This window comes from Salvelinus namaycush, chromosome 35, assembly GCF_016432855.1.
Source record: "Salvelinus namaycush isolate Seneca chromosome 35, SaNama_1.0, whole genome shotgun sequence".
Lineage (NCBI taxonomy): Eukaryota > Metazoa > Chordata > Actinopteri > Salmoniformes > Salmonidae > Salvelinus > Salvelinus namaycush.
The window spans coordinates 9,113,250-9,141,110 of NC_052341.1; the positions used below are offsets into that span (position 1 = coordinate 9,113,250).

The 27,861-nt window shown below is 41.4% G+C and overlaps 1 protein-coding gene across 1 annotated transcript; it reads left to right on the forward strand.

Moving 5' to 3' along the window:
* Positions 1-251: 251 nt before the first annotated feature.
* Positions 252-27,861, forward strand: LOC120029389 (muscular LMNA-interacting protein). The gene is made up of 9 exons (XM_038974612.1): positions 252-382; positions 1,148-2,008; positions 2,829-2,886; positions 2,973-3,193; positions 3,620-3,691; positions 4,514-4,594; positions 5,297-5,380; positions 11,407-11,535; positions 27,607-27,861. The coding sequence occupies exons 1-9, from the start codon at positions 284-286 to the stop codon at positions 27,859-27,861; spliced, it is 1,860 nt and encodes a 619-aa protein (XP_038830540.1). The 5' UTR covers positions 252-283.

The following is a 27,861-nucleotide window of genomic DNA, read 5'->3' on the forward strand; positions in this document are numbered from 1 at the left end:
AGTTCCAGTTAAGCTCTTACTCAACCAGTGGGGCATGTGGTAGTGCATGTGTACAGTTCATGTGGGACATGTGTTCTGGTAAAAGGAAACCCAGGAGAGAGACATAATTACACATCCCGCTCTCGCGGAGTGCTGGAAGGAGCTGGAAGTTATACACAGGGACTTGCCGAGGTTCTCTTCAGGATTGCTCAGGTTACAGTAACTCATCTAAGTGGCTCATCAACGTTTCCTAATTCTCTGTCAGAATTTAGGAGTTCCCAAGCAGAAGGCGACTGAAGACACCATGTCGGACGGAGGGCTTTTCAAGGCAGAGGTGATCTATATCAGGGACTGTGAAAAACGTGGAGCAGGGGACATGGTCCAACAGGAGACATATACTCGGGTAAGTGCATGGGCTTATGTTCTACTCTTACTACCTCAATGTGATACTCACATTTACAGCAGAACCAACAACAACATTAATCACAAAGTGAATCTTAAAGCTTTGTATTCATTTTCTATATGTTGCACCTTCTCTGCTTGAGGCCTAGACATAGTAACTTTAATCGAAGTTGGGCAAAAATATTTTAGAATAACAATGTTTTGTCAAGGCTAACAGCTTGACTCCCTTCCATATGTGACCATTCTAATTACATACTGTAGCTTCTGAGATTAAATCTATACATAGGAATAAAAATGACACACAAATGGCAGATCGGAATTTTTGGTTCCAACCCTACTTGCCATAATCTATACTGTTCCAATTGTTGTGACCTTTGCTTGTACCTTTTAAATGAGAGAACATGCCTTCTGAGATTCCATTTTTAAATTGTATAGCAAAAGACAAACAAATTGGATATATGAAGCTTTGGTTACAATCCTGATTTGAAATTGGGTCTCAGATATGAAATGTATTAGTGATTATGTAAAAATCCAGTTTGGTTTACCCTTTTCTAAATTATATTTGCCTGAGACTGCTTTAATTACTTTGCAAATGAATGGCAAAATGTTTATCTATCATGGTTCAATAATTCAGAATTTGAAATAAAATAAAATAAAAAAAATCTACCTCATTGACAGTCGTCTTCAGTTACCGTTAGTCAACAATGTGTTAATTAATATTCATAGAACCTTTTCACTCCTATCCCATGTTTTTTTTCCTTCTCAGTTGATATCTCCTCCTGATCACACAACCCCACCCCAGACCCCTCCGCCTATAAATACCCAGCCAGAAAATACAGTCCACCATTTTGTATCCGGGCCCGCTACTATGGAAACAGCTGTTAACAAACACCAGGGCATTTCTCAGCAGCAGTGGCACAACACCCCTGTGGGTGCTGAGGTCAGCTTGGATCTCTTTTTAAATAGAGAGTCTGACTCAGACGAGAGACTAAGCCCCGCTAACTCCACAGACCTGTTTCCTGCTTCTTCAAAGAGTCAGAGTCAGGAGTCCATCCTCTCTGAGAGTTGGGACAAAGACAGGAGCTGGTCTGCACTGCAAATGTCCCCTGAGACGTCTCGCGCAGTGTCCCCGTGCTCCTCAGTGAGATCTGGCATGTTCACCCCTTCTGTTGTGCGAGTCAAGAGGCACTCCCTAGAACCTGGCTCCAGTTTAATCCACATGCCGCCAACCTGCCTCTCACCAACTTGTTGTGCAAGTCCCTCCTCGTCCCCCTGTCCCCTGTCCCCCCGCTCCCGCCACAGGCCCCCTCCCACGCGGCTCTCCCTGCTAACAGCTATCCTCCGAAAGGGCCGCCTGCCAGTCCTGTCCCCTACTCTGACTCTACAGAGACCCTACTCCCCCTGCTGGCCCATTCACCATGGGACTTCCTGTAATGCCTGCTCTGCAGCCTCCAGTGTGGCCTCTATTCCGCTGGAGGTGTTCTCATCCAGGGCCCAGTCCTCAGCCTCCATACACAGCCCAGCTCAGAGTTACCATCACAGGGATGGATGTGTGTTAGAGTCCCTTAGATCTGTCAATGCACCCCTGTCCATAGAGTCTAAGGAGCTTTCCACCTCATGGAGAATGGTTGGCCCTCACAGCCCACCATTAAGACACTCAGATGAACTGAAATCAAACAATGGAATTATCTCTGAGAGGGTCACCTCCCCCTCTTATCGAAGCCTTGTGGCGTCACCAGTCCCACCGTTGTCTCAACCGTTTCTTCAGAACCTCCCCAAACCAGTAGACTACATCAAAGTTCCAAGTCCACCTCTGTACTCATCACACTCAAGATTCAGGCGTCTGTTTCCTGAGCCACTCAACGACTCAATTAACTCAAGACTTAACTCACTGTCACCTGAGCCGAAACCAGTTAAGAACCAGGGGGCTTCTGTGCCCCACGATTCAAATCAACCCCTGTATTCGTCACACTCAAGACTTAAATGTCTGTCTCCTAACCCAGCTCACAACCAGGGGACCTCTGCATGTCAACCTCTTTACTCATCCTTCTCAAAGCTCAGCTCACCGTCTCCCGGACTAGTAAACTCCTCATCAAACTCAACACTCGACTCACTGTCTCCCGGACCAGTAAACACCTCATCAAACTCAACACTCGACTCACTGTCTGCTGAACCTAAACCAGTTAGCAAGAACTTTGTACAAGCTCTGAATTCTCACCTACGATCAAAGCTCACCTTTCTGTCTTCTGCACCTGCTAATAACCAGGAGACCTTTAAGGCCCTCGATACGTCTACACCTGAAGTTTCCTCCATGGGAACCTCTAACAATCGGGGGATTTCTATGGGGACCCTTAACACCTGGGGGACCGCAAGACCCCAAGTTTGGAGTCCACTGCCCTACTCATGTCTTTCCAGGTCTCCTAAACCACGCTCTCTCTGTGCCCCAGAGGGCCATCTTTCTGCCTCATCCCACTCACCCAGTGGCACAGTTTCCTCTGCACGGAGGTACACAGATACAATATCACCAACCCCATTACAGAACGGCCTGAAAACACCTCCAAACTCGATGCTGCAACTCGGTGTCTCCCCAGCTCACAGAGCTTTCCACCTCACTCCCACCCTCTACACACCCCCTGGATGTCCATCACCTAAGCCCCTCACTCCCCCCTCTACACCCGACTGCTTCACCCTCTCCCCTTCTCCGGCGCCCCCGACCCGTGACCTTACTCCGTCTCCCTCTCTCTCCCTGCGCTCTACGCCCTCTCCATGCCTATGGAGGGAGATGTCAGACTCCATTGATACAAAAAGAAAGGTAGCTACTCTGCATGCTGGCATGCAGTCCAATCGCACGCCACCCGCATGAGTCAAGTAAACAAAGACAAAGGAAACTATTAATGTCCTGTGACCGACATTGAGTACTGTAAGGATGATTGAGTATCTGGCAAGATGCCGCTCGGCTAAAAATGATCTTGTTAACTTACAACTTCTAACAGCAACTATATTGTCCTTGGTTCCCAACTGTCATATTTGCTTTTCAGAGTTAGACAGTTAGTCAAAGGTTTTTTTCATGAAAATGTTGTAGGGTTCGCGTGCATTATGTCTAAACAGAATTGTGTTGTTACATTGAGAAATGGAATCATTTTGAACATTTATAGCAAAGCCCAGCCTGGGAATAGCACTATAAATAAGATTTGTTTTGTATTTTTCATATCCCTCCGCCCGTCCCTCTCAACTCTAGCCACACAAGATCAAGTTAAGCTATAAAGCCCTCGCTGCAATTCCCACAAACACTGTTCTGTTGGACCAGCAGGTAAGCACAGTCTATTGACGTTTCTGTTGAAAACCCAATATCCCTATCTCATTGCTAATTGACAATCAGCCAGAAACATTACAGTTAAACAGCTGCCAAATTCTGGTTGATACAGACACACCTGACGTGGATCAATCGGCAGTAGAAACAATACACTTTTCCCCCCCACCCCTGTTTTGTTAAAAAGCTGACAGATAGGGCTGGAGAAAATGTAACCATTCAAAATTATAGACAGAGTTAGGGATGCAAGGACAGTCCGATTTTGGGGCCACGAGTTGAGGAATGAAAAATGTAAGTATTTTTAGTGACTGAAATGAGGTGGTTTATTCAGTCAAATGGAGGAATAACATGCTATAATAATAAAATGCTTATTGTAATGAGTCACTACAGTTCTCATTTAGTCAACAGAATTGGAATGAGTTCATTTTGTTAATACAGAAAATGAATTACCTTTGATTGTGCCTGTGACAGGGTTTACATGCTTCAGACTGAGGATAGAAGTGGAAGACAGGAACATTTACTAAATGCCTGACAGCCTCAATCGCTTTACAAATGTTGACTCAATAGAAAATACATTAAAACATGCTCCATTGAATAAAGAAAAAAGTTTGTAAAAGCTTGAGAATTGTCCTCCTCGTTCTGTGTAGATCCCATGACAAAGTAAGAGAACATATACTACAAAGAAAGAATTTCATACAGTATGTGCGGATCAGGAAAATACTCACACAAAAGGGTGATCAAATTAAGATCCTACACCTGTACGTACTGTACTGTACGTTGTGTCCATTGATGTTTCCATCTGAATTTATATTGCTTTCACAGGCAATTGATGATCAAGTGGAAAAAGAAGGAGATTCACAGGACCCAGTGGACAGACGTAAGAAAGAGGACACACATGCAGAGGTACAGTACAGTGGAGTACAGTGCAGATCAGTGTGGCCTCTGATTCCTAAGACACTGTGTACTTGTAGCAATTATTAAATATATTCTATGAACCTTGAAAAATGTAGATGCTTGTTTGCCAGAACTTTGCTTTACACGTTTCCATGTAGATGTACTTGACTTTGTGGCAGCTGAGCATCTGTACTGTAAAAAAGTCAAATACTTTCTCTGAAGTGTTCGGAAACCAATTTAGTCAGTTCAAAAGTAAGGTGCAAATTTCTATTTTAAAACCATATATTGCAGGACTGTTAGCTTGATGCATCCCTTGGATATGTTAAGTAGAAAGGATTTACCAATATTGAATGTTAAAAGCCTGTTATATGAAATGAAGTGACCTTTAATTAATATAGACCACACGGACCACATTCAATAAATCTGATTTTCAATCTAAATAAAGATTTGCTAAAGTTCAAAATTCAGCATTTTGACATCCTCTGTGACTTCTATGAAGATTTTAACCCACTAACCCCCAAAATAGTCCAAGTTTTTGTAGTATAGTATTCTACAGTTTGCTACAGAATACTATACTATTCTATAAATTAAATCAAATATATTGCAGGACTGTTAGCTTGATGATAAAGGTCTTGTTAAGAATATTAAAGTTACTATAGCCTTGCCTATATGCTGCAAGAATGTCTATTTAACGGTTGATTCTCTCTACAGATGTGTTCCCCTGCACAGTTGCGAAAGCAGTCAGAAGATCTGTACGCTGTCATAGACGAAGTGTTAGAGGACCCCATTCCAATGGTGAGTTTTGTATTGACCTGCACTCACTTGAGCCAAAGTGGAAGAGATCAAATGAAGTGTTCTCTTTTATGATTACTTTTGGCATCTTTCAGCGCCAAGCATCTCCTGCCCTCGCATACTCCAGGGAATCAATGGACAAATGTGCACCAAAGGTATGTAAGAAGCTGTTCAGGTGGGCCTTCATGCTTCAGCAAACAAATGAAAGGAGGGCAGCTCAATAGCAATGTCAAAAAATCAGGACAAGGGCTTGAGAAAACTTCCAATGTAAGAAGCACTCACAGCAATATGTAGAATAGAATAGAAAACCTTTTTTCCCAGAAGGAACTTCAGTTGTGTCAAGTCAGATAAGATAAAGATATATATAGTAAACATACAAACAACAACATTCACACATGACAGATACACATGGTTACAAGGTATAATATATACAAGATTAACATACTCCACACAAATACATTTTCATTTAAACGCCGAACTGACGCTGGTAAAAAACTGTTAGTGGTTCTCTTGGTTTTAAGAGTGTATACGCCCTGATTGCGCTATTGCATACAGTGGGGCAAAAAAGTATTTAGTCAGCCACCAATTGTGGAAGTTCTCCCACTTAAAAAGATGAGAGAGGCCTGTAATTGTCATCATAGATACACTTCAACTATGACAGACAAAATGAGAAAAAAAATCCAGAAAATCACATTGTTGGATTTTTAATGAATTTATTTGCAAATTATGGTGGAAAATAAGTATTTGGTCAATAACAAAAGTTTATCTCAATACTTTGTTATATACCATTTGTTGGCAATGACAGAGGTCAAACGTTTTCTGTAAGTCTTCACAAGGTTTTCACACACTGTTGCTGGTATTTTGGCCCATTCCTCCATGCAGATCTCCTCTAGAGCAGTGACGTTTTGGGGCTGTTGCTGGGCAACACGGACTTTCAACTCCCTCCAAAGATTTTCTATGGGGTTGAGATCTGGAGACTGGCTAGGCCACTCCAGGACCTTGAAATGCTTCTTACGAAGCCACTCCTTCGTTTCCCGGGTGGTGTGTTTGCGATCATTGTCATGCTGAAAGACCCAGCCACGTTTCATCTTCAATGCCCTTGCTGATGGAATGAGGTTTTCACTCAAAATCTCACGATACATGGCCCCATTCATTCTTTCCTTTACACGGATCAGTCGTCCTGGTCCCTTTGCAGAATAACAGCCCCAAAGCATGTTTCCACCCCCATGCTTCACAGTAGGTATGGTGTTCTTTGGATGCAACTCAGCATTCTTTGTCCTCCAAACACGACGAGTTGAGTTTTTACCAAAAAGTTCTATTTTGGTTTCATCTGACCATATGACATTCTCCCAATCTTCTTCTGGATCATCCAAATGCTCTCTAGCAAACTTCAGACGGGCCTGGACATGTACTGGCTTAAGCAGGGGGACACATCTGGCACTGCAGGATTTGAGTCCCTGGCGGCGTAGTGTGTTACTGATGGTAGGCTTTGTTACTTTGGTCCCAGCTCTCTGCAGGTCATTCACTAGGTCCCCCGGTGTGGTTCTGGGATTTTTGCTCACCGTTCTTGTGATCATTTTGACCCCACAGGGTGAGATCTTGCGTGGAGCCCCAGATCGAGGGAGATTATCAGTGGTCTTGTATGTCTTCCATTTCCTAATAATTGCTCCCACAGTTGATTTCTTCAAACCAAGCTGCTTACCTATTGCAGATTCAGTCTTCCCAGCCTGGTGCAGGTCTACAATTTTGTTTCTGGTGTCCTTTGACAGCTCTTTGGTCTTGGCCATAGTGGAGTTTGGAGTGTGACTGTTTGAGGTTGTGGACAGGTGTCTTTTATACTGATAACAAGTTCAAACAGGTGCCATTAATACAGGTAACGAGTGGAGGACAGAGGAGCCTCTTAAAAAAGAAGTTACAGGTCTGTGAGAGCCAGAAATCTTGCTTGTTTGTAGGTGACCAAATACTTATTTTCCACCATAATTTGCAAATAAATTCATTAAAAATCCTACAATGTGATTTTCTGGATTTTTTTTTCTCATTTTGTCTGTCATAGTTGAAGTGTACCTATGATGAAATTTACAGACCTCTCTCATCTTTTTAAGTGGGAGAACTTGCACAATTGGTGGCTGACTAAATACTTTTTCCCCCCACTGTATTTACTGTTCAGTGGATGTGTTATCCAAAATTATTTCTTTACCCCTCTTACGTCAGCGGTCTGTTTAAATGTCTCGTAGGTGGCTCGTCTCTTATGTCAGACTTTGTTCAGTTTCTCATAACTTATTAGAAATCAATAATGTGATCCATTCTTATCATATTGGCAATCTAATGCATAACGGAAAATATTGTATCACTATGCATGTCTATAAATCTCAGTGAAAACTCAAATAATCTCATTACATTGCATACAGGTACAGTAATCTCATTACAATGCATACAGGTACAGTAATCTCATTACATTGCATACAGGTACAGTAATCTCATTACATTGCATACAGGTACAGTAATCTCATTACATTGCATACAGGTACAGTAATCTCATTACATTGCATACAGGTACAGTAATCTCATTACATTGCATACAGGTACAGTAGCATAACATCCCTTTCTACATCCATTAGTCCAACTGTCTTTGTATGTTGGAGTGTGCGTGGTCAGATACTGATCATATGAAACGAGATGATCCTCTAACTGGCTGATAATTATGCTGGTAATATCCCCTTCCATAGGGCTACACAATGTGTTACACAAAGTGGATTGAAAAGACAGTCCAGATATATAAAGGTGACATTCAGACTCATAACAGTCTACTTATACAATTACCACCACAAACAGCCCAGCAAGTAGATAAACTGACTTTACCAGGAATAGTCTTCTCATAAAGTTCTCATTATTTGTGTTTCTCTGTTTGCTTTCTCCCACATGTAGCGGTACACCTCATTGCCAAGGTCATTGAGACGTGAAACGAAATATGTGAGTATACATATGTATGTTTGTTTTGTTCCCTAAGCAAGATCCACTATACATTCCAAAATAAATGAGAATGCTTGTTATTGTGCATCTGGAAATGCAAACTTGCTCCCTAAAGGAAAAAAACTAACATTTTCAGGCTCTACAAAAAGATTAATCTGATGTCTATATTGGAAAGCACAATAACCTTGATGACTAATTACTGTGTCTGTAATTAAATGACTACACAATGTGCTATTTGATCAATCCATGAGGTGTTCTTTGTTGTGTTGTTTTCATTTCTCATATGTGTTTGTAAGAAAATAAATGAATAGAATATCCTGAAAAAGATTGTCCTCATGAGATTTAGAGATACCCTGTATATGAAAGCAGGTTACATTGCATAGGGAACATCAACATTTTTTTGTTTAGAGTAGTGGGTATGTTTGAGAAGGGGATTTTCTGAGTGAAAACTTGTGGCGGACTTTGGCTTTCATGATATCATTACGGTGGGGATGTTCTACCCCTCTAAGTCTCAATGGGTCTTCAGATCTCAAGCTGGAAATGTAATATGTTATAGTTAATAGACTATATCTGGAAATATTTACAGTGGGGCAAAAAAGTATTTAGTCAGCCACCAATTGTGCAAGTTCTCCCACTTAAAAAGATGAGAGAGGCCTGTAATTCTCATCATAGGTACACTTCAACTATGACAGACAAAATGAGATTTTTTTTCCCCAGGAAATCACATTGTAGGATTTTTAATGAATTTATTTGCAAATTATGGTGGAAAATAAGTATTTGGTCAATAACAAAAGTTTATCTCAATACTTTGTTATATACCCTTTGTTGGCAATGACAGAGGTCAAACGTTTTCTGTAAGTCTTCACAAGGTTTTCACACACTGTTGCTGGTATTTTGGCCCATTCCTCCATGCAGATCTCCTCTAGAGCAGTGATGTTTTGGGGCTGTTGCTGGGCAACATGGACTTTCAACTCCCTCCAAAGATTTTCTATGGGGTTGAGATCTGGAGACTGGCTAGGCCACTCCAGGACCTTGAAATGCTTCTTACGAAGCCACTCCTTCGTTGCCCGGGCGGTGTGTTTGGGATCATTGTCATGCTGAAAGACCCAGCCACGTTTCATCTTCAATGCCCTTGCTGATGGAAGGAGGTTTTCACTCAAAATCTCACGATACATGGCCCCATTCATTCTTTCCTTTACACGGATCAGTCGTCCTGGTCCCTTTACAGAAAAACAGCCCCAAAGCATGATGTTTCCACCCCCATGCTTCACAGTAGGTATGGTGTTCTTTGGATGCAACTCAGCATTCTTTGTCCTCCAAACACGACGAGTTGAGTTTTTACCAAAAAGTTCTATTTTGGTTTCATCTGACCATATGACATTCTCCCAATCTTCTTCTGGATCATCCAAATGCTCTCTAGCAAACTTCAGACGGGCCTGGACATGTACTGGCTTAAGCAGGGGGACACGTCTGGCACTGCAGGATTTGAGTCCCTGGCGGCGTAGTGTGTTACTGATGGTAGGCTTTGTTACTTTGGTCCCAGCTCTCTGCAGGTCATTCACTAGGTCCCCCCGTGTGGTTCTGGGATTTTTGCTCACCGTTCTTGTGATCATTTTGACCCCACGGGGTGAGATCTTGCGTGGAGCCCCAGATCGAGGGAGATTATCAGTGGTCTTGTATGTCTTCCATTTCCTAATAATTGCTCCCACAGTTGATTTCTTCAAACCAAGCTGCTTACCTATTGCAGATTCAGTCTTCCCAGCCTGGTGCAGGTCTACAATTTTGTGTTTCTGGTGTCCTTTGACAGCTCTTTGGTCTTGGCCATAGTGGAGTTTGGAGTGAGACTGTTTGAGGTTGTGAACAGGTGTCTTTTATACTGATAACAAGTTCAAACAGGTGCCATTAATACAGGTAACGAGTGGAGGACAGAGGAGCCTCTTAAAGAAGAAGTTACAGGTCTGTGAGAGCCAGAAATCTTGCTTGTTTGTAGGTGACCAAATACTTATTTTCCACCATAATTTGTAAATAAATTCATTAAAAATCCTACAATGTGATTTTCTGGATTTTTCTCTCTCATTTTGTCTGTCATAGTTGAAGTGTACCTATGATGAAATTTACAGGCCTCTCTCATCTTTTTAAGTGGGAGAACTTGCACAATTGGTGGCTGACTAAATACTTTTTTGCCCCATTGTAGATAAGTACCGGTACAACAACTTAAAGAACAACTTGAAGTATCTCAGCATGCAAACAACATGACAGCTTTGTCTGGGGAACGAGACTGCATGATAAGACAGGATTCAAAACAAAACCAGTCATGAATGTTTCATTAAGTTGCATTTATATTCACTGAACTTTACGAATCGTACATCAAGAGACACATCGTTCTTTTCAAGATTCTGTCTTCAGTAGTTTACAGACGTCTGAGAGTCCATTGTCATCGAAGCCAAAGAAAGACTCTTTCTAATCAAAGGAAGACTAGTTCTTTGTGCAGCAAGTTGACACTTGGATGATTACATACTGTATGTGGGATCTTAATTTGATCATCCTGTTGCAGGATAACAGGACATGTAAAGCTTGCAGTGTATTTAAGGTTTAAAAAGGCTTCTGATGTTTATTTCCACTTTGAAATTGTAGACTTGATTTTCCCTTTACGAAAAATGTATTAACCCATACTAAAATGTCCATTGAATTATAGTCAATATTATAATTCACCTGTTCTTACAGGATAATTTTTTGGCTGTAGCAAACTGGGTCAAATTAAGATCCTACGTTTGTAGGAAAAATCCAAAATCCATCAACATTATATAGAGTATGTGCTGATATTTTATTTTTTACAGGCAACCTTCAACCTACAACCGTCTGTTGAGAGAAAACTGTCAGACACCTATAAGGTATTTATTCTATTGCAAATATGTCAATTCTGTTTAAACTATGTTATGCCAATGAATGGCCATCACATATGCTTTGCTATTTCTTTATTAAGTGTATATTTACCGTGATCTTATGTTTTCGTTATCTACAAAAGCAAATTAATCGAGATATATTTTCAAACCTTACAGACCAAGCCTGGCGTAATTCGACCTGCCAATATTATCCCAAGATTGACAGAGGAAAATTATGATGAAGCGTTTCATCCAAACCCCTTCAAGCAATATCTGGACGAGTTGACTGTCAATGACCAGAACAAGGTAGCCATAGTTTAACCCACAATACCTTGGTATTAGGTTACCTCAGAACACGTGTGTGTTGAAAACAACTAAGTTTATCTTATGGGATTGCCTGATTCATTCAGAGTATGCATATTAACCAGCACTTAGACATCACTGTTTCCAAATAGCATACTTGACATACACAAATGGGAAAGTGGGTTTAGTGTAGAACTTCTGCTTAAGTCTATGTTTACTTGTAAAGGTTACTTTAGAGGCTTTCCTTTTTTTCTCCTTTTTTAATTTGTAGATTTTCAGACATTGGAACAGAGACATTGAAACAGTACAACACACCCAGTCCTTTAAAACCCCACCCACCCCACCGCTTCCGTCCCTCGTTCCCACCCACCCCTTCCGTCCCTCCCTCCCACCCACCCCGTCCCTTCCTCCCTCCCCACCAAGGCATCATACCAAGACATCATAAAATAAAAATTCAAAATAGACAAATAAAAACAAACATTGAGAAAAACAAAGACAAAAACAATTGCAATAATTTGTAACAATAATAGTAATAATTGGTCATACAACAGCACTACAGTTCTTTATTAGCAGCTCCAACACATCTGGCCCATATCATTGCCTCTTAGTCCTTGTCCCGGGGACCCTGAGGGGCGCCCAACCCCACCCCAGCCTCCAGCACACTGACTCCAATCAAGGGCATGGTAATGAGTTGTTTTGTTGAATCGAGAGAGCTAGCGCCGTGGCAAAAACAAAGATGCAGAGGTTATTGGATTTGCTGTTTAGTCAAATGGAACTAGAATTAGTTAAATTCAAGAGCACTTTAATTATATTCATTAGGTTTTGAGATGTTTTTTAAAACCATAGTTTGTAGATTTCAGTCTGTCAGTTTTCCAAGAACATGAAGGTAGATTGGCTACATTTGCCATGACTGAAAGGCACTGCAGTCGCTTCAATCTTGACCTTGTTGACCTGAAATCATTTCCCCTTTGCTCTAAAACCTGATTTTGTGAAAGATGGGAGAGATCATTCAAGACAATTTTAGGCGATATGTTAGTCGGAATCCTTAATACTGAAACTGCCACGTCCGTTTGGGATAACAAAAAAGTTACTGCAAACAAAAGTTTGGACACACCTACTCATTCAAGGGTTTTTCTAAACTATGAAATAACACATATGCAATCATGTAGTAACCAAAGAAAGTGTTAAACAAATCAAAATATTGGTTACTACATGATTCCATATGTGTTATTTCATAGTTTTGATGTCTCACTATTATTATACAATGTTTAATTATATATATTTTTATTTCACCTTTAGTTAACCAGTTAAGCTAGTTGAGAACAAGTTCTTATTTACAACTGCGACCTAGCCAAGATAAAGCAAAGCAGTGCGACACAAACAACAACACAGAGTTACACATGGAATAAACAAGCATACAGTCAATAACACAATAGAAAAAAAGAAAGTCTATATACAGTGTGTGGAAATGGCATGAGGAGGTAAGGCAATAAATAGGCCATAGTAGCGAAGTAATTACAATTTAGCAGATTAACACTGGAGTGATAGATGAGCAGATGGTGATGTGCAAGTAGAAATACTGGTGTGCAAAAGAGCAGAAAAGTAAATAAAAACAATATGGTGATGAGGTAGGTAGATTGGGTGGGCTATTTACAGATGGGCTATGTATAGCTGCAGGGATCGTTTAGCTGCTCAGATAGCTGATGTTTAAAGTTAGTGAGTGAAATATAAGTCTCCAGTTTCAGCGATTTTTGCAATTCGTTCCAGTCATTGGCAGCAGAGAACAGGAAGGAAAGGAGGCCAAAAGAGGTGTTGGCTTTGGGGATGACCAGTGAGATATACCTGTAGAAAATAGTACAAATAAAGAAATACCCTTGAATGAGTAGGTGTGTCCACATTTTTGACTGGTACTGTATCAATAATTTGACTCAAAAGAAAAGTGAGTTTGTGGGTGATTCTCCAATACAATGTCACATTATGTAAGCTCCTACTGACAAACGTTTTATGTTCCTATTAAGTACATATGAAGAGTTTATTTCCAAAACACTATACAGTGCCAACAGGACAATGACCCTAAGCACACAGCCAAGATAATGCACGAGTGGCTTCGGGACAAGTCTACGAATGTCGTTGAGTGGCCCAGCCAGAGCCCGGATTTTAACCGATTGAATATCTCTGGAGAGACCTCAAAATAGCTGTGTAGCAACGCTCCCCATCCAACCTGACAGAGCTTAAGAGGATCTGCAGTGAAGAATGGGAGAAACTCCCCAAATACAGGTGTGTCAAGTTTGTAGCGTCATACCCAAGAAGACTCAAGGCTGTAATGCTGCCAAAGGCATTTCAACAAAGTACTGAGTAAAGGGTCTGAATACTTATGTAAATTTGATATTTCAGTTGTTTATTTTTAATAAATTAGCAAACATTTATAAAAACCTGTTTTTCCTTTGTCATTATGGGTTATTGTGTGTAGATTGATGGGGGGACGGGACGATTCAATCCATTTTAGAACAAGGATGTAACCTAACAAAATGTGGAAAAAATCAAGGGGTCTGAATACTTTCCAAAAGCACTGTATATCCATTTTCAGAAATGTTGGTAATTGAGCTTTTCTTTAAAGAAAATATGAAAGAGATTGGTTTGTTTTTTCACTATCTAGTTATGGCATGGTGTTCAATGACAGACATGTATTTTTTTTTAATATATCACTTGATGGTTTCATTTCAGATCATATTTTTTTGCAAAACGCCATATATCCACCTTACTCTCAGAGGGATAAATAGCGCTGCTGGGTTTTACAGTCAAATGTAACAAAATAAAACCTTTTTTTATAAAGAACTGTACAAATGATACTTCAACATTTAAAAAATAGTCACACAGAAAATGTAATGCATCAATATGAGATCTGTATGTAAAACATTTACATTTGACATTTTAGTCATTTAGCAGATGGTCTTACTTTCAAGTTTTAATGTCACGTACACAAGTACAGTGAAATGCCTTTCTTGCAAGCTCTAAACCCAACAATGCAGTAATCAATACCAATGTAGCACTAAAAATAACATAAGGTAGAACAAAAACACAAGAAATAAAAGAAATAGGAAGAACACGAGAAGTAAGAAGCTATATACAGGGTCATTTCCAACTCCATATTTATAATCTACAGCGATACTGGAGTAATAGTGATAGATAGGTATAGGGCTAAGGTGACTAGGCAACAGGATATACTGTGTGGTAAACAGAGTAGCAGCAATGTACAGTTGAAGTCGGAAGTTTACATACACCTTAGCCAAACACATTTAAACTCAGTTTTTCACAATTCCTGACATTTAATCCTAGGAAAAATTCCATGTCTTAGGTCAGTTAGGATCACCACTTTATTTTAAGAATGTGAAATGTCAGAATAATAGTAGAGAGAATGTTTTATTTCAGCTTTCATTTCTTTCATCACATTCCCAGTGGGTCAGAAGTTTACATACACTCAATTAGTATTTGGTAGCATTGCCTTTAAATTGCTTAACTTGGGTCAAACGTTTCGGGTAGCCTCCCACAAACTTTCCACAATAAGTTGGTTGAATTTTGGCCCATTCCTCCTGACAGAGCTGGTGTAACTGAGTCAGGTTTGTAGGCCTCCATGCTCGCACACGCCTTTTCAGTTCTGCCCACAAATTGTCTACAGGATTGAGGTCAGGGCTTTGTGATGGCCACTCCAACACCTTGACTTTGTTGTCCTTAAGCAATTTTGCCACAATTTTGGAAGTATGCTTGGGGTCATTGTCCATTTGGAGGACAGATTTGCGACCAAGCTTTAATTTCCTGACTGATGTCCACATCATTTTCCATCCTCATGATGGTATCTATTTTGTGAAGTGCACCAGTGCCTCCTGTAGAAAAGCACCCCCACAACATGCTGCCACCCCTGTGCTTCACGGTTGGGATGGTGTTCTTCGGCTTGCAAGAATCCCCCTTTTTCCTCCAAACATAACAATGGTCATTATGGCCAAACAGTTCTATTTTTGTTTCATCAGACCAGAGGACATTTCTCCAAAAAGTATGATCTTTATCCCCATGTGCAGTTGCAAACTGCAGTCTGGATTTTTTATGCGGGTTTTGGAGCAGTGGCTTCTTCCTTGCTGATCGGCCTTTCAGGTTATGTTGATATTGGACTCGTTTTACTGTGGATATAGATACTTTTGTACCTGTTTCCCTCAGCATCTTCACAAGGTCCTTTGCTGTTGATCTGGGATTGATTTGCACTTTTCGCACCAAAGTACGTTCATCTCTAGGAGACAGAACGCATCTCCTTCCTGAGCGGTATGACGGCTGCGTGGTCCCATGGTGTTTATACTTGCGTACTATTGTTTGTACAGATGAACGTGGTACCTCAGGCATTTGGAAATTGCTCCCAAGGATGAACCAGACTTGTGGAGGTCTACAATTTATTTTCTGAGGAGGCACTGAGTTTGAAGGTAGGCCTTGAAATACATCCACAGGTACACCTCCAATTCACTCAAATGATGTGAATTAGCCTATCAGAAGCCTCTAAAGCCATGACATCATTTTCTGGAATTTTCCAAGCTGTTTAAAGGCACAGTAAACTTAGTGTATGTAAACATCTGACCCACTGGAATTGTGATACAGTGAATTACAAGTAAAATAATTTGTCTGTTAACAATTGTTGGGAAAATTACTTGTGTCATGCACAAAGTAGATGTCCTAACCTACTTGCCAAAACTATAGTTTGTTAACAAGAAATTTGTGGAGTGTTTGAAAAACGAGTTTTAATGACTCCAACCGAAGTGCATGTAAACTTCCAACTTCAACAGTATATGGCTGTATGTGTGCTTGTGTAAGGGGGAGGGGGGTGGAAATTACTGCCCGCCGGGCACTGCAATCCGGCCTACGAGACATTTTTGACTTTTTACCACATTTTTCTCTCCAATTTCGTGGTATCCAATTGGTAGTTACAATCTTGTCCCATCGCTGCAACTCCCGTACGGACTCGGGAGAGGCGAAGTTCGAGAGCCGTACATCCTCCGAAACACGACCCAGCCAAGCTGCACTGCTTCTTGACACAATGCCTGCTTAACCCAGAGGCCAGCCTCACCAATGTGTCAGAGGAAACACTGAACACCTGGCGACAGTGTCAGCGCATGCCCCTGGCCCGCCACAGGAGTTGCTAGAGCACGATGGGACAAGGAAATCTCGGCCTGCCAAACTCTCTCCTAACCCAGACAACGCTGGGCCAATTGTGCGCCGCCTCATGGGTCTCCCATTCACGGCCAGTTGTGACACAGCCTGGGATAAAACCCGGGTCTGTAGTGACACCTCAGGCACTGCGATGCAGGGCCTTAGACCGCTGCGCCACTCGGGAGGCCCTCGCAAATTGATTTTAACAAACAATTTGTCCCCTAAAATATGCGGCCCTCCGTTGAATTTCAAAATCCCGATGTGGCCCTCAAGACAGGGGTTTTCCCACCCCTGTCAGTATAAATGTTTGTGCATGTTATGTGTGTGGATGCAAATTAAGTGTGTGTGTGTGTGTGCGTGCGTGTGTTGGAGTATCAGTGTGCGTGAGTGTGTAGAGTCTTGTGAGTGTACATAAAGATAAATACAAGGGTCAACCCAGAGCGATTCATCTTAAGATAGCTAGGTGAGAACCACATATCACAGTCAAATATACGGAGTACCAACATTCCATTCCAGCTAAACAATGGATACTTGGTGTTTTGCAACAACAACAAAAAAGTTCTTACACATCCAGAATCTATGAATAAAAAATCAGAGGATAGTCATATTTAACACACCCATAACCCATAATCAACCATTTCTGATGAAAAAACACAAATGTGAAAAATGTAGGGATATAGCGTTTTGGATATAAACTCTTCATATGTGTATATTTACTGTAAGTGATAATGCTCTCGAAGCCGGTGTTTGAAGGATATTGGCACGGAGGTTGTTAGGCCCGAGACAAAGTCCAAACACTGGCTTTGAGGTCCAAACACCGGCTTCGAGGGCATTATCACTTTTATACAATGGGTTACCAACATATTCAAATAATGATTTACATATTTTCATTAAAAACGTTATTTTGATGAATTTATTCATACTATTTCATCCTTCCACAAGATATAGTCCCAACACAAATCTCGGGTTGCTACCCAAGCCGGCTGGTCGTTTGTTCTATCGGTTCCATTGCCATATTGGCTGGCAATATTCTTATCTCTTGCTTGCTAGCTAGCCAACTATGGCTAACTTACAGTCACATCAAACAGTGCAGCCAGAATAAAAACGAAGTAGCTGCATTTGCTTAATTTGTATTCTAGCGACATTTATTTGTATACATCCATAACAATGAGCTAATGATGCAGATTTCACCTGGCATAGAACATGTCCTCTCTCATCAGGACACTGTTGTTCAAGAGCTAGCCAACAACACAGCTAACAAAATCACTTCAAAACTGAAGCTGGAAAACTAGCTGCGCTTTGTTTCATTTGACTTCTTTTCTATCGACAGTTCTTTGTATATATATATATATACATAAACATGATGGAGAAAAGCTGCCTATCTGTCTGTCTCATCCCGACCTCCGACACGTTCATTACTATGGGACAACTGGAGATCGAATTTGAATATTGAAACAATGTGGAAAATGTCGGAGAGACAGACAGTAATATTTATATAAATCTCCGCTGTTGAAAACTTAATGTTAGTCTACAAGAACTTTGACATAATGTCTAGATGCTTTTTATAATGGAGATCAAATTCATAAATTGCCTGGCTGGGCTAATGAGATATTGGATTGCGCAGTCAGACGGAACAGAGTAAATAGGCATTTTAATGTCGTGGATTTAGCCGGTGGTAACTTGTGTAATTGACACCGGCTAGAATGCATTCAGGATTAGACCCACACGTTGTGTAAATATATATATATATCGATAGTAATGCCAATCAAAGATGGATGGATTTAAGTCCTTTATTCACAACCTTTAATCCAGTCAAGACTTACTGACAACAAAGTCAGGAAACGTTCTGTTTCATGTCTAATTATGTAGAGCACTCCCATTGGGTGACACTTTGTAGATCTGCTGTGAGACGATAGGTGTCTGCTTGGGGAAATTATAGAATCTCAAACTTTCTTGGCTCAACTCCCAACACAAACAGCAGGTATTCACATCACAACAGGCATCATTATGGTGCAACGTTTGAGCTTCATCCAGCTTCAAATCAAACCATATCCAGTCAAACCATCCTCTTGTAATGGAGAGCTTGTCATTCAGTCATCAGGACAACTTGGTTGGTGTCGGTCTATTAAAAAGCTTGTATAAGAGGGATAAAACCAAACGATTGGGATAGAGATTTATCACCGGAGAAGTGAGTGGAAGGAGATGGGGACCGAACGCTATCCGTCTCTTGTCATTGGGAAAACCTCACCTACAGATGTAGGATCTTAATTTGATCACTCTTTTTTTTGCTAAGAAATCCAAACTTTTAGTGCAGTCCAGCATTAAAAAGGCTTCTAAAGTTTGTAATTTCCACTTTAAAATTGCAGACTTGATTTGCCCTAACGGAAAAGGTATCAACCCCGACACTTTTTTACAATTAGCTATAATCCACATAACAATTCATATTTCCTGTTGCTGCAGGAGTATTTTCCTGCTGTAGCGAACTGGCTCAAATTAAGATCTTACATCTGTAATGTACTCAATCGTAGGCAGCTGGCAGACAAAACTAACCACTTGAAACAGGGGCAGTGCCATAATTACAGATGATTGCTTCAGAAACCGGACCTTAAGTGGATGCAGTAGCTAGGCAAAAGCAATTTCACACTCGCCTCACGGCTTTCCTTCATGCACACGCATGGGGACAACCACACGTATATGTTTGGGCGGTATACTTCCGGTGGACTATGAATGATTGCCAACTGAACAATACAAAGAAAACCAACTACTGGTATGACATAACCAAATGTATACATCATCTCTTCTTCAGTCATTTTGGCACATATATGAAGAAGGTTTTGTAACACTTGTCAGCTGTTAACCAGACCTAATAAAGTGACCGGAGTCTGCATCAGTCCATCTTAATAACTTTGCATTCCTTCATTTTGATCTCCCACTGTTGTTACCTTGAGAATTCCTGTCAGAGGCACTCTCTCACATTCAGTTTCTAATCCCCACTGTGTCCAATCTCTTCTCCCATCCCATCTCCATCTAATTCAAAGCACTAAAAGCTTTCAAACACTCAACTCGTAGTTAAGGTTAACATATAACATGGTCTTATTTTACACTTTTTTTCACATTAAATGGTAGCGTAGCAACAATATGGAAGTCAGAACACAAGGTTAGAGTGTATAAATCCAGGAAGGAAGGACCATACTTTATAGTTATTAGCAATTAAGAGTAATTATTTAATTTCTTATTTATGAGCTGTGAATATATGTATAGGAAGCCACAAGTATAACTAGGTCTTCCTACCATGTATATCTAAAATGATCATGTTAAAACTAATAGAACCAACTATTTTATAAAGCTGACTAAAATGTCTGAAGCAGATATTTGTTTCGATCTGAGCAATGTTGTATCAAAGTCAGCATGAAAACCCACAAAATCAAATCAAATCAAATCAAATGTTATTACAACAGGTGTAGACCTTACAGTGAAATGCTTACTTACAAGCCCTAAACCAACAATGCAGTTTTAAGAAAATCGCTAAAAAGGTTTGAGAGAAGAATAACAAATAATTAAAGAACAGCAGTAAATAACAATAATGGGGCTATATACAGGGTGTACTGGTTCAGTGTCAACGTGTTAATGTGCGGGGGGCACCGGTGTCGAGGTAATTGAGGTAATTATGCACATGTAGGTAGAGTTATTAAAGTGGCTATGCATAGATAATAACAGAGAGTAAGGGCAGCGTGGGGGGGCAATGCAAATAGTCTGGGTAGCCATTTGATTAGCTGTTCAGGAGTCTTATGGCTTAGGGGTAGAATCTGTTTAGAAGTCTCTTGGACCTAGACTTGGCGCTCCGGTACCGCTTGCCGTGCGGTAGCAAAGAGAACAGTCTATGACTAGTGTGGCTGGAGTCTTTGACAATTTTTAGGGCCTTCCTGTGACACCACCTGGTATAGAGGTCCTGTATGGCAGGAAGCTTGGCCCCGGTGATGTACTGGGCTGTACGAACTACCCTCTGTAGTGCCTTGCGGTCGGAGGCCGAGCAGTTGCCATACCAGGCAGTGATGCAACCCGTCAGGATGCTCTCAATGGTGCCGCTGTAAAACCTTTTGAGGATCTGGGGACCCATGCCAAATCTTTTCAGCCTCCAGACAGTGAGAAAACAATCACAATATCAGAGGGAGATGTCATGACAGTGAGCACTTCCAAGTATATTTTGTCTCTCTGAAAACATCAGGGATGGTTTTGAAATGTCAATGACTGACACAATAAATACTGTTTTCAATCTGGGAGGCTTGGACACAAAGCAAGACTGTCATCAAGAAATGCCAACTGCAAACAAAGTCTAAACAGACTGGATCATTTCAGAGAATGCAGTCTAACACAAAACATGAAACGTAGTATGGAGTTTATATATAGTGCCTTCGGAAAGTATTCAGACCCCTTGACTTTTTCCACATTTTGTTAGGTTACAGCCTTATTCTAAAATTTATTAAATTGTTATCAATCTACACAAAATAACCAATAATGACAAAGCAAAAATAAAAACACTGAAATATCACATTTACATAAGTATTGAGACCCTTTACTCAGTACTTTGTTGAAGCACAGTCTTCTTGGGTATGACGCTACAAGCAAATTACAGTACACCTGTAATTGGGGAGTTTCTCCCAGGTTTCAAATCAAATCAAATTGTATATGTCACATACACATGGTCAGCAGATGTTAATGCAAGTGTAGCGAAATGCTTGTGCTTCTGGTTCCCGACAGTGCAGTAGCATCTAACAAGTAATCAAACAGTTCCCCAACAACTACCGAATACACACAAATCTAAAAGCCTAATATTCTCTTCAGATCCTCTCTAGCTCTGTTAGGTTGGATGGGGTGCTTTGCTGCACAGCTATTTTCAGGTCACTCCAGAGATGTTAGACCAGGTTCAAATCCGAGCTGGCTGGCCTACTCAAGGACATTAAGAGAATTGTTCTGAAGCCACTCCGGCATTGTCTTGGCTGTGATCTTAGGGTCGTTGTGCTGTTGGAAGGTGAACCTTCGCCCCCAGTCTGAGGACCTGAGCGCTCTGGAGCAGGTTTTCATAAAGGATCTCTCTGTACTTTGCTCCATTCATCTTTGCCTCGATCCTCACTAGTCTCCCAGTCCCTGCCTCTGAAAAAAATCCCCACATCATAATGTTGCCACCACCATGCTTCACTGTAGGGATGGTGCCAGGTTTCCTCCAGACGTGACACTTGGCTTTTTTTTTTACCTTCATTTTACTAGGCAAGTCAGTTAAGAACAAATTCTTATTTTCAATGGTAGCCTAGGAACAGTGGGTTAACTGCCTTGTTCAGGGTCAGAACAACAGATTTGTACCTTTGTACCTACCAGCTCGAGGATTCAATCTTGCAACCTTTCGGTTACTAGTCCAACGCTCTAACCACTAGGCTACGTTGCCGCCCAGGCATTCAGGTCCCATCAGACCAGATAATCTTGTTTTTCATCATCTGAGAGACTTTAGGTGCCTTTTGACAAACTCAAAGCAGGCTGTCGTGTGCCTTTTACTGATGATTGTCTTCCATCTGGCCACTACCATAAAGGCCTGTGCTGTGGAGGTGGAGTGCTGCAGAGATGGTTGTCTTTCTGGAAAGTTCTCCCATCTCCACAGATGAAGTCTTGAGCTCTGTCAGAGTGACCATCGGGTTCTTCGTCACCTCCCTGACCATGGCCCTTCACCCCCAGTTGCTCAGTTTGGCCTGGAGGACAGCTCTAGAATGAGTCTTGGTCGTTCCAAACTTCTTCCATTTAAGAATGATGGAGGCCAACGTGTTCTTGGGGACCTTCAATGTTGCAGAAATGTTTTGCTACCCTTCCCCAGATCTGTGCCTCGACACAATCCTGTCTTGTAACTCTACGGACAATTCTTTCGACCTCATGGCTTGGTTTTTGCTCTGACATGCACTGTCAACTGTGGGACCTTATATAGACAGGTGTGTGCCTTTCCAAATCATGTCCAATCAATTGAATTTACCACAGGTAGTTGTAGAAACATCTGAAGGATGATCAATGGAAACAGGATGCACCTGACTTCAATGTTGAGTCTCATAGCAAAGGGTCTGAATTCTTATGTAAAAAGTTTTTTATTTTTAATAAAACCTGTTTTCACTTTGTCATTATGGGGTATTGTGGGTAGATTGGCTGTAATGTAACAAAATTAGGAAAAAGTTAAGGGGTCTGAATACTTTCCGAATGTACTGTATATAGACATTGAGAGGATTCTGTCACAAAAGTTTCTCCTCTGATTTGACATTTCAAGGTAGTCACTACAATTTTTTCTCCCCTTTGTTTCGTTTGGGTTTGAGTATTCCATGGCACACACACAGTTTTCCCATTTGTCACAAAATACAATTTGTGAGTCTCTTTGGATCAAGCAGCAGGCAGAGTGATGCAAATACAAAGAGTTGGTTTTTCATGTTTGATATCAATTCAAGTATTGTTTTCCACATTTTGCCCACTGGGTCTGGCAATATTTTTGGTCTTTATTATAGACCAGTCACACTGAGATCCTTTTTGTCATGGGTTGTGTTCATTGTTATTTGTGGCATGCTTTTGTTTTAATTTATTGAATAAATGTCAGATTCTCCCTAGGAGAGGTGGGTGTGGAGTCAGGCGCAGGAGAGTAAGAATTTCAAGAAGGGTGTTTTATTACAAGTCCATCAACAGAACAGGCACAGGACCACAACAGCAGCCACTAAGAAACAGGAAGGCAGTCCAGTCGAACACGGAGGAAACCGCTCCTCTGACTAAACTAACGTGCGGGAAAACAGTCCCGTGAAAACACCTGTTTAACAGAACAAACAAAACGCAACCCAAACCAACGACAGATACACAAACAATCCCGCACAAAACCTAGCGTGTAGGGCGAGATAAATACCCCACTGATTAGCCTAAACTAGACACAGGTGAACACAAGACAGACAAAACCAAACGAAAAAGAAAAGGGATCGGTGGCAGCTAGTAGACAGGCGACGACGACCGCCGAGCGCCGCCCGAACAGGGAGAGGAGCCACCTTCGTTGGAAGTCATGACAATAAATCTTGTTTTATACATCATGCAGCAAAATTGCCACGTATTCATTACACTAGCGAGCACTAAACCGTTACAGTCAATCTGCAGGTACATTAACTATTCTTAAAGTAATTATCCACTCTAAGTACAGGCACAGGTAAACAGAATAGTCAACTGGAGGCCAATGTTTTGATACGGCGAACGTCTCTTGAAGGGTATTTGTGCTCTTAAGAATTCCCCAATTCGTAGTGGTGTTCTAGTTTGCGTAGTTTCCACTGTCCTAGTCACCCCAAGGCAGAAACATCAGCAGTGACAATACAAGTATGACTCAAGCTGTAAACAAGGGTATGGATCCAATTTCTAGGTCCCAGACAGGTGTTTCCAATATACTCATGGAGCATGTATTTCATATTTGAGAGTACTTTGTTACTTTTTCTTTGTAACCATTATAATTATTTCTGTTGGGTAACAATGACGAGAGTACTGTGTTTGAATATTTCGAGATTCAATTTGAATGAACCCCTTATTCATTATTTGTTCTTTATCTTGTTGTTCTGTTCTTGGTCCGTGGTTCTACTCTGGATGCCAAAACTGAAAGTCTACTCACCCGTTTGTGACAATCCATGAGAATGAGGCGCTGATGTCCAAAAAGGTAACATATAACATCTATTGAGACTATGTTGAGACGCTGCATTAAATAACCCATTCTGCAATCATAGTGGGGAGTCTGACATTTTTGAATGCTTTGTATTATTATGACATAATAGCCTTGTATTTAGAATGCACTACTGAATATATTAAAATCATTATACAAATTCAACGCTAATGGCATTGCTAATGTCAGTGCTTTGTCCAGTAATTGCTCCTTTATCCAGCTGTATGCTCAGGACCAAAGTATTAAATAAGGTGTCTGTTTGGGTTACTTTTCTTGCACCTCAATTAATAGACTATTTCACAGAGACAGACTTGAACAGACACTTAACAGACAACTTATTTAATACTTTAACAAAGGGCCTTCAGCCTTGTCCCCATTGACTTTGCATTGCCATTACTTCCTTTTTTCATCTGATGTTTGCTTCCTGAAGTTGTCACCTACTGTTTCTAGGATATAGCATCATGAAAGTTGGAAGTGCTTCTTCCCTCACTTAAAGATGCATTACAGATGTTTTTCTTTACTTTTACGGAGTGGCTGCTCTTCCCCATAGCTAAACAACCGAACCTTCTGCACATGTGAGGGATTCTCTACTTGATGCAAAAAAATGTAGGTTGTTGCTGCTCCCTCTTTCCTGTTCTCACTTCCCCTCAGTGGCGGATTGGCCACCTGGCAAATATTTTTACGCAATTTCTCTATTATACAAATCAATAATTTTTTGGGATTCGATTTTTATTTAGTCATATGCATAGGGTCGCAGATGTAGTTGCAGTGTACAGTGAAATTCTGAAGCTCTGTGCTCCAACAGTGCGCAGGGGGGTTGGGAGCTATTCAGCAGCCTGATGTTTCTGGGGGTAGAAGCTATTGGCCAGTCTGTTAGTTTTAGCCATGATGCTCCTGTGTGATTGAAGTGGGGAGAACAGGCCATGGTTCAGGTAGCTGAGGTCCTTGATGATCTTATTGGCCTTCCTGCGACACCTGGTGTTTTAGGTGTCCTGTAGGGCGGGCAGTGTGCACCCAATGGTGCGTTCGGCTGAGTGTACCACCCTCTGTAGTGCCTGGTACAGCCTGGAGTTGCTGTACCAGGCTGTGATGCAGCCCGACAGTATGCTCTCGATGGTGCTCCTGTAGAACACTGTGAGGGCCCTCGGGGACATGCCCAATTTCTATAGCCTCCTGAGGTTAAAGAGTTGCTGTTGTACATTCTTCACCATGATGTCCGTTTGGTTTGACCATTTCAGCTCCTCAGAGATGTGTACGCCGAGGAACTTTAACTTTTTGACCGTCTCCACGGCGATCCCGTTGATTGAGATGGGGCGTGCTCAGCCTGGTTCCTCCTGAAGTCCATAATCAGCTTCTTTGTTTTGCTAACATTGAGGGAGAGGTTGTTTACTTGGCACCACACCGTCAGAGTGCCTACCTCCTCCCTGGAGTCTGTCTCGTCGTTGTTGGTAATCGGGCCTACTACTGTCGTGTCATCAGTGAACTTGATAATGGAGTTGGACCTGTGTGAGGCCACGCAGACGTGGTATACAGGGAGTAGAGGAGGTGACTGAGAACGCACCCTAATGGGGTCCCCATATTGAGGATCAGTGTCGAGGAGGTGATGTTGCCTAACTTCACCACCTGGGGCGGTGTGTCAGGAAATCTTTTGGCTGATCAGAAGGCAACGGCCCTACCAAGATGGGCCTACCAAGATGGGCCGGCCCGGTTTTCTGATAGGCTGAGCTGAGGTCATGCATGCTCAAATTCAAAGTAAATCGCAGCATCAGTAAAGAGACCTGCTCTGACTGTCATCAGGTAGACAGCCAAGGTAATGGATCTTAAAAAACGGAAAGGTTGCCTATGAACGTAGAAAGAGCTCATTCTATATTGTCACCTCACTTAAAACATAACATTTTGGGGCGCTGAAACCATGATTTGGTCACAGTGAGTTGGTGGCGTGCGCAGTGCTGTGGGTTGGTGTGGATAAAATGCCAGGGCCGAATTCTTATCCCAGTCCACCCATGCTCCCCCTGCACATGACCAGATGTCTTTGTCTGTTGTACAAACTGTTGTAACTATAAACAACCTTTCTCTGTTGTACCTTTAATGAAATCACATTTACGGCCCACAAACATTGTAACCTATGTGTGGCAGACTGATCACTTCAATTGACAGGCATGTTGTTTTAGTCAAACTCTGGCTCATAGCCTACCGCCTACACGGCGTGGGAACGTTTGGCTCTGAATTTGCTCACAAAACGACACTGTACATAATTCAAGAAGATCTTAATGCATATTCCAATGAAACTGATTGAGATCAAATGGTTGGCATGCAGATGCTGAATGGATGTATCACCGGCAAAATGTGAAGAATTATCATTCACGATGGATAAAGTGAGAAACGTAAAGTGAGGGTAGGGTGATCAGCAGCTATGCAAAACAATGTGTGCATAAAGTAAAGTTTAAGTAACACATGCGCAGAACGTGATCCGGCTGTTTAGCTCTGGGGAAAGAGCCTTCCAGGGGTGCGGGACAGGGAGGGAACGGGGGCGGGATGGGGCGTACTTTTTAGCCAGTAGTTTCGAAAATAGCAAGCCAAGAGGGGTCCCAAAAAATGTTTTACAACATCACATATGTATATCATGTCAATCTTATAAGAATTCAATAAAATGCCCATATGGAGCATACATTGACACGTCAAGTTCAAAACATGAGGTTAAAAAAATACTATTAGTATTTTTCAGTCCTCTGTAACAAGTGTTTCAGTAGCTCTCACACCAGATTGGAGTTAATAGATTAAATGGTTATATAACGTCTCAACATAATTTTGTTAACAAAACTGCAATTCTGGAAGTCCTTGCTTATTTTCTGTCGATGCTTTTCCATTTGCAATGGATTTGGGTCTGTGAGAGCAGGTGAATTGGTGCTCTGTCCAATCAATGACTATAATTGTCAATTACCGTAGGTCTGTGACAGTAAATACCACCACACATTGCAGTGTCCTAAGATGCTGGTTGTGAGGATAAAAATTCTGAACAAATTCAACTGCAGACTTAAACTGTAACAAGAATGTTACTAATCAATTATAACATCTTCAGTAGTTTTGCAGAGTTACTGAATTCACAGCTCATAATTATTTTCTCATTGGCACAGACACTGACGTCTCTTTTTCAACAGTAACATCATATTTTTTGTCTGTAGCTTGAAAACACACTTTTGGGAAAGCTGGGGGCAGATGGCATCATAAGCTCTGGCAACCTGGCCTTGAACACAGAGAAGAACAGTGAGAATAACTTAACAACAGAAGAGGAAGACAACATCTCAATCTCCTCACTGCTGATTACTGAATCTGAGGAGCCGAACGCTAACCCTGCAAAAGATGGATCCTGGCAAGGTGGTGCGACCTCTTTCAACCTTACCAAGGTGAAGATGGAAGCCTTTGAGACGCACATTTAA

Bases quoted from the DNA above. Each gene is read 5' to 3' on its own strand.
- LOC120029389 (XM_038974612.1), top strand. From the start codon at position 284: ATGTCGGACGGAGGGCTTTTCAAGGCAGAGGTGATCTATATCAGGGAC. The intron at 2,009-2,828 runs GTTGGCCCTCAC...TCTGTGCCCCAG, and splicing joins TTTCCACCTCATGGAGAATG to AGGGCCATCTTTCTGCCTCA. The intron at 4,595-5,296 runs GTACAGTACAGT...TTCTCTCTACAG, and splicing joins AAGAGGACACACATGCAGAG to ATGTGTTCCCCTGCACAGTT.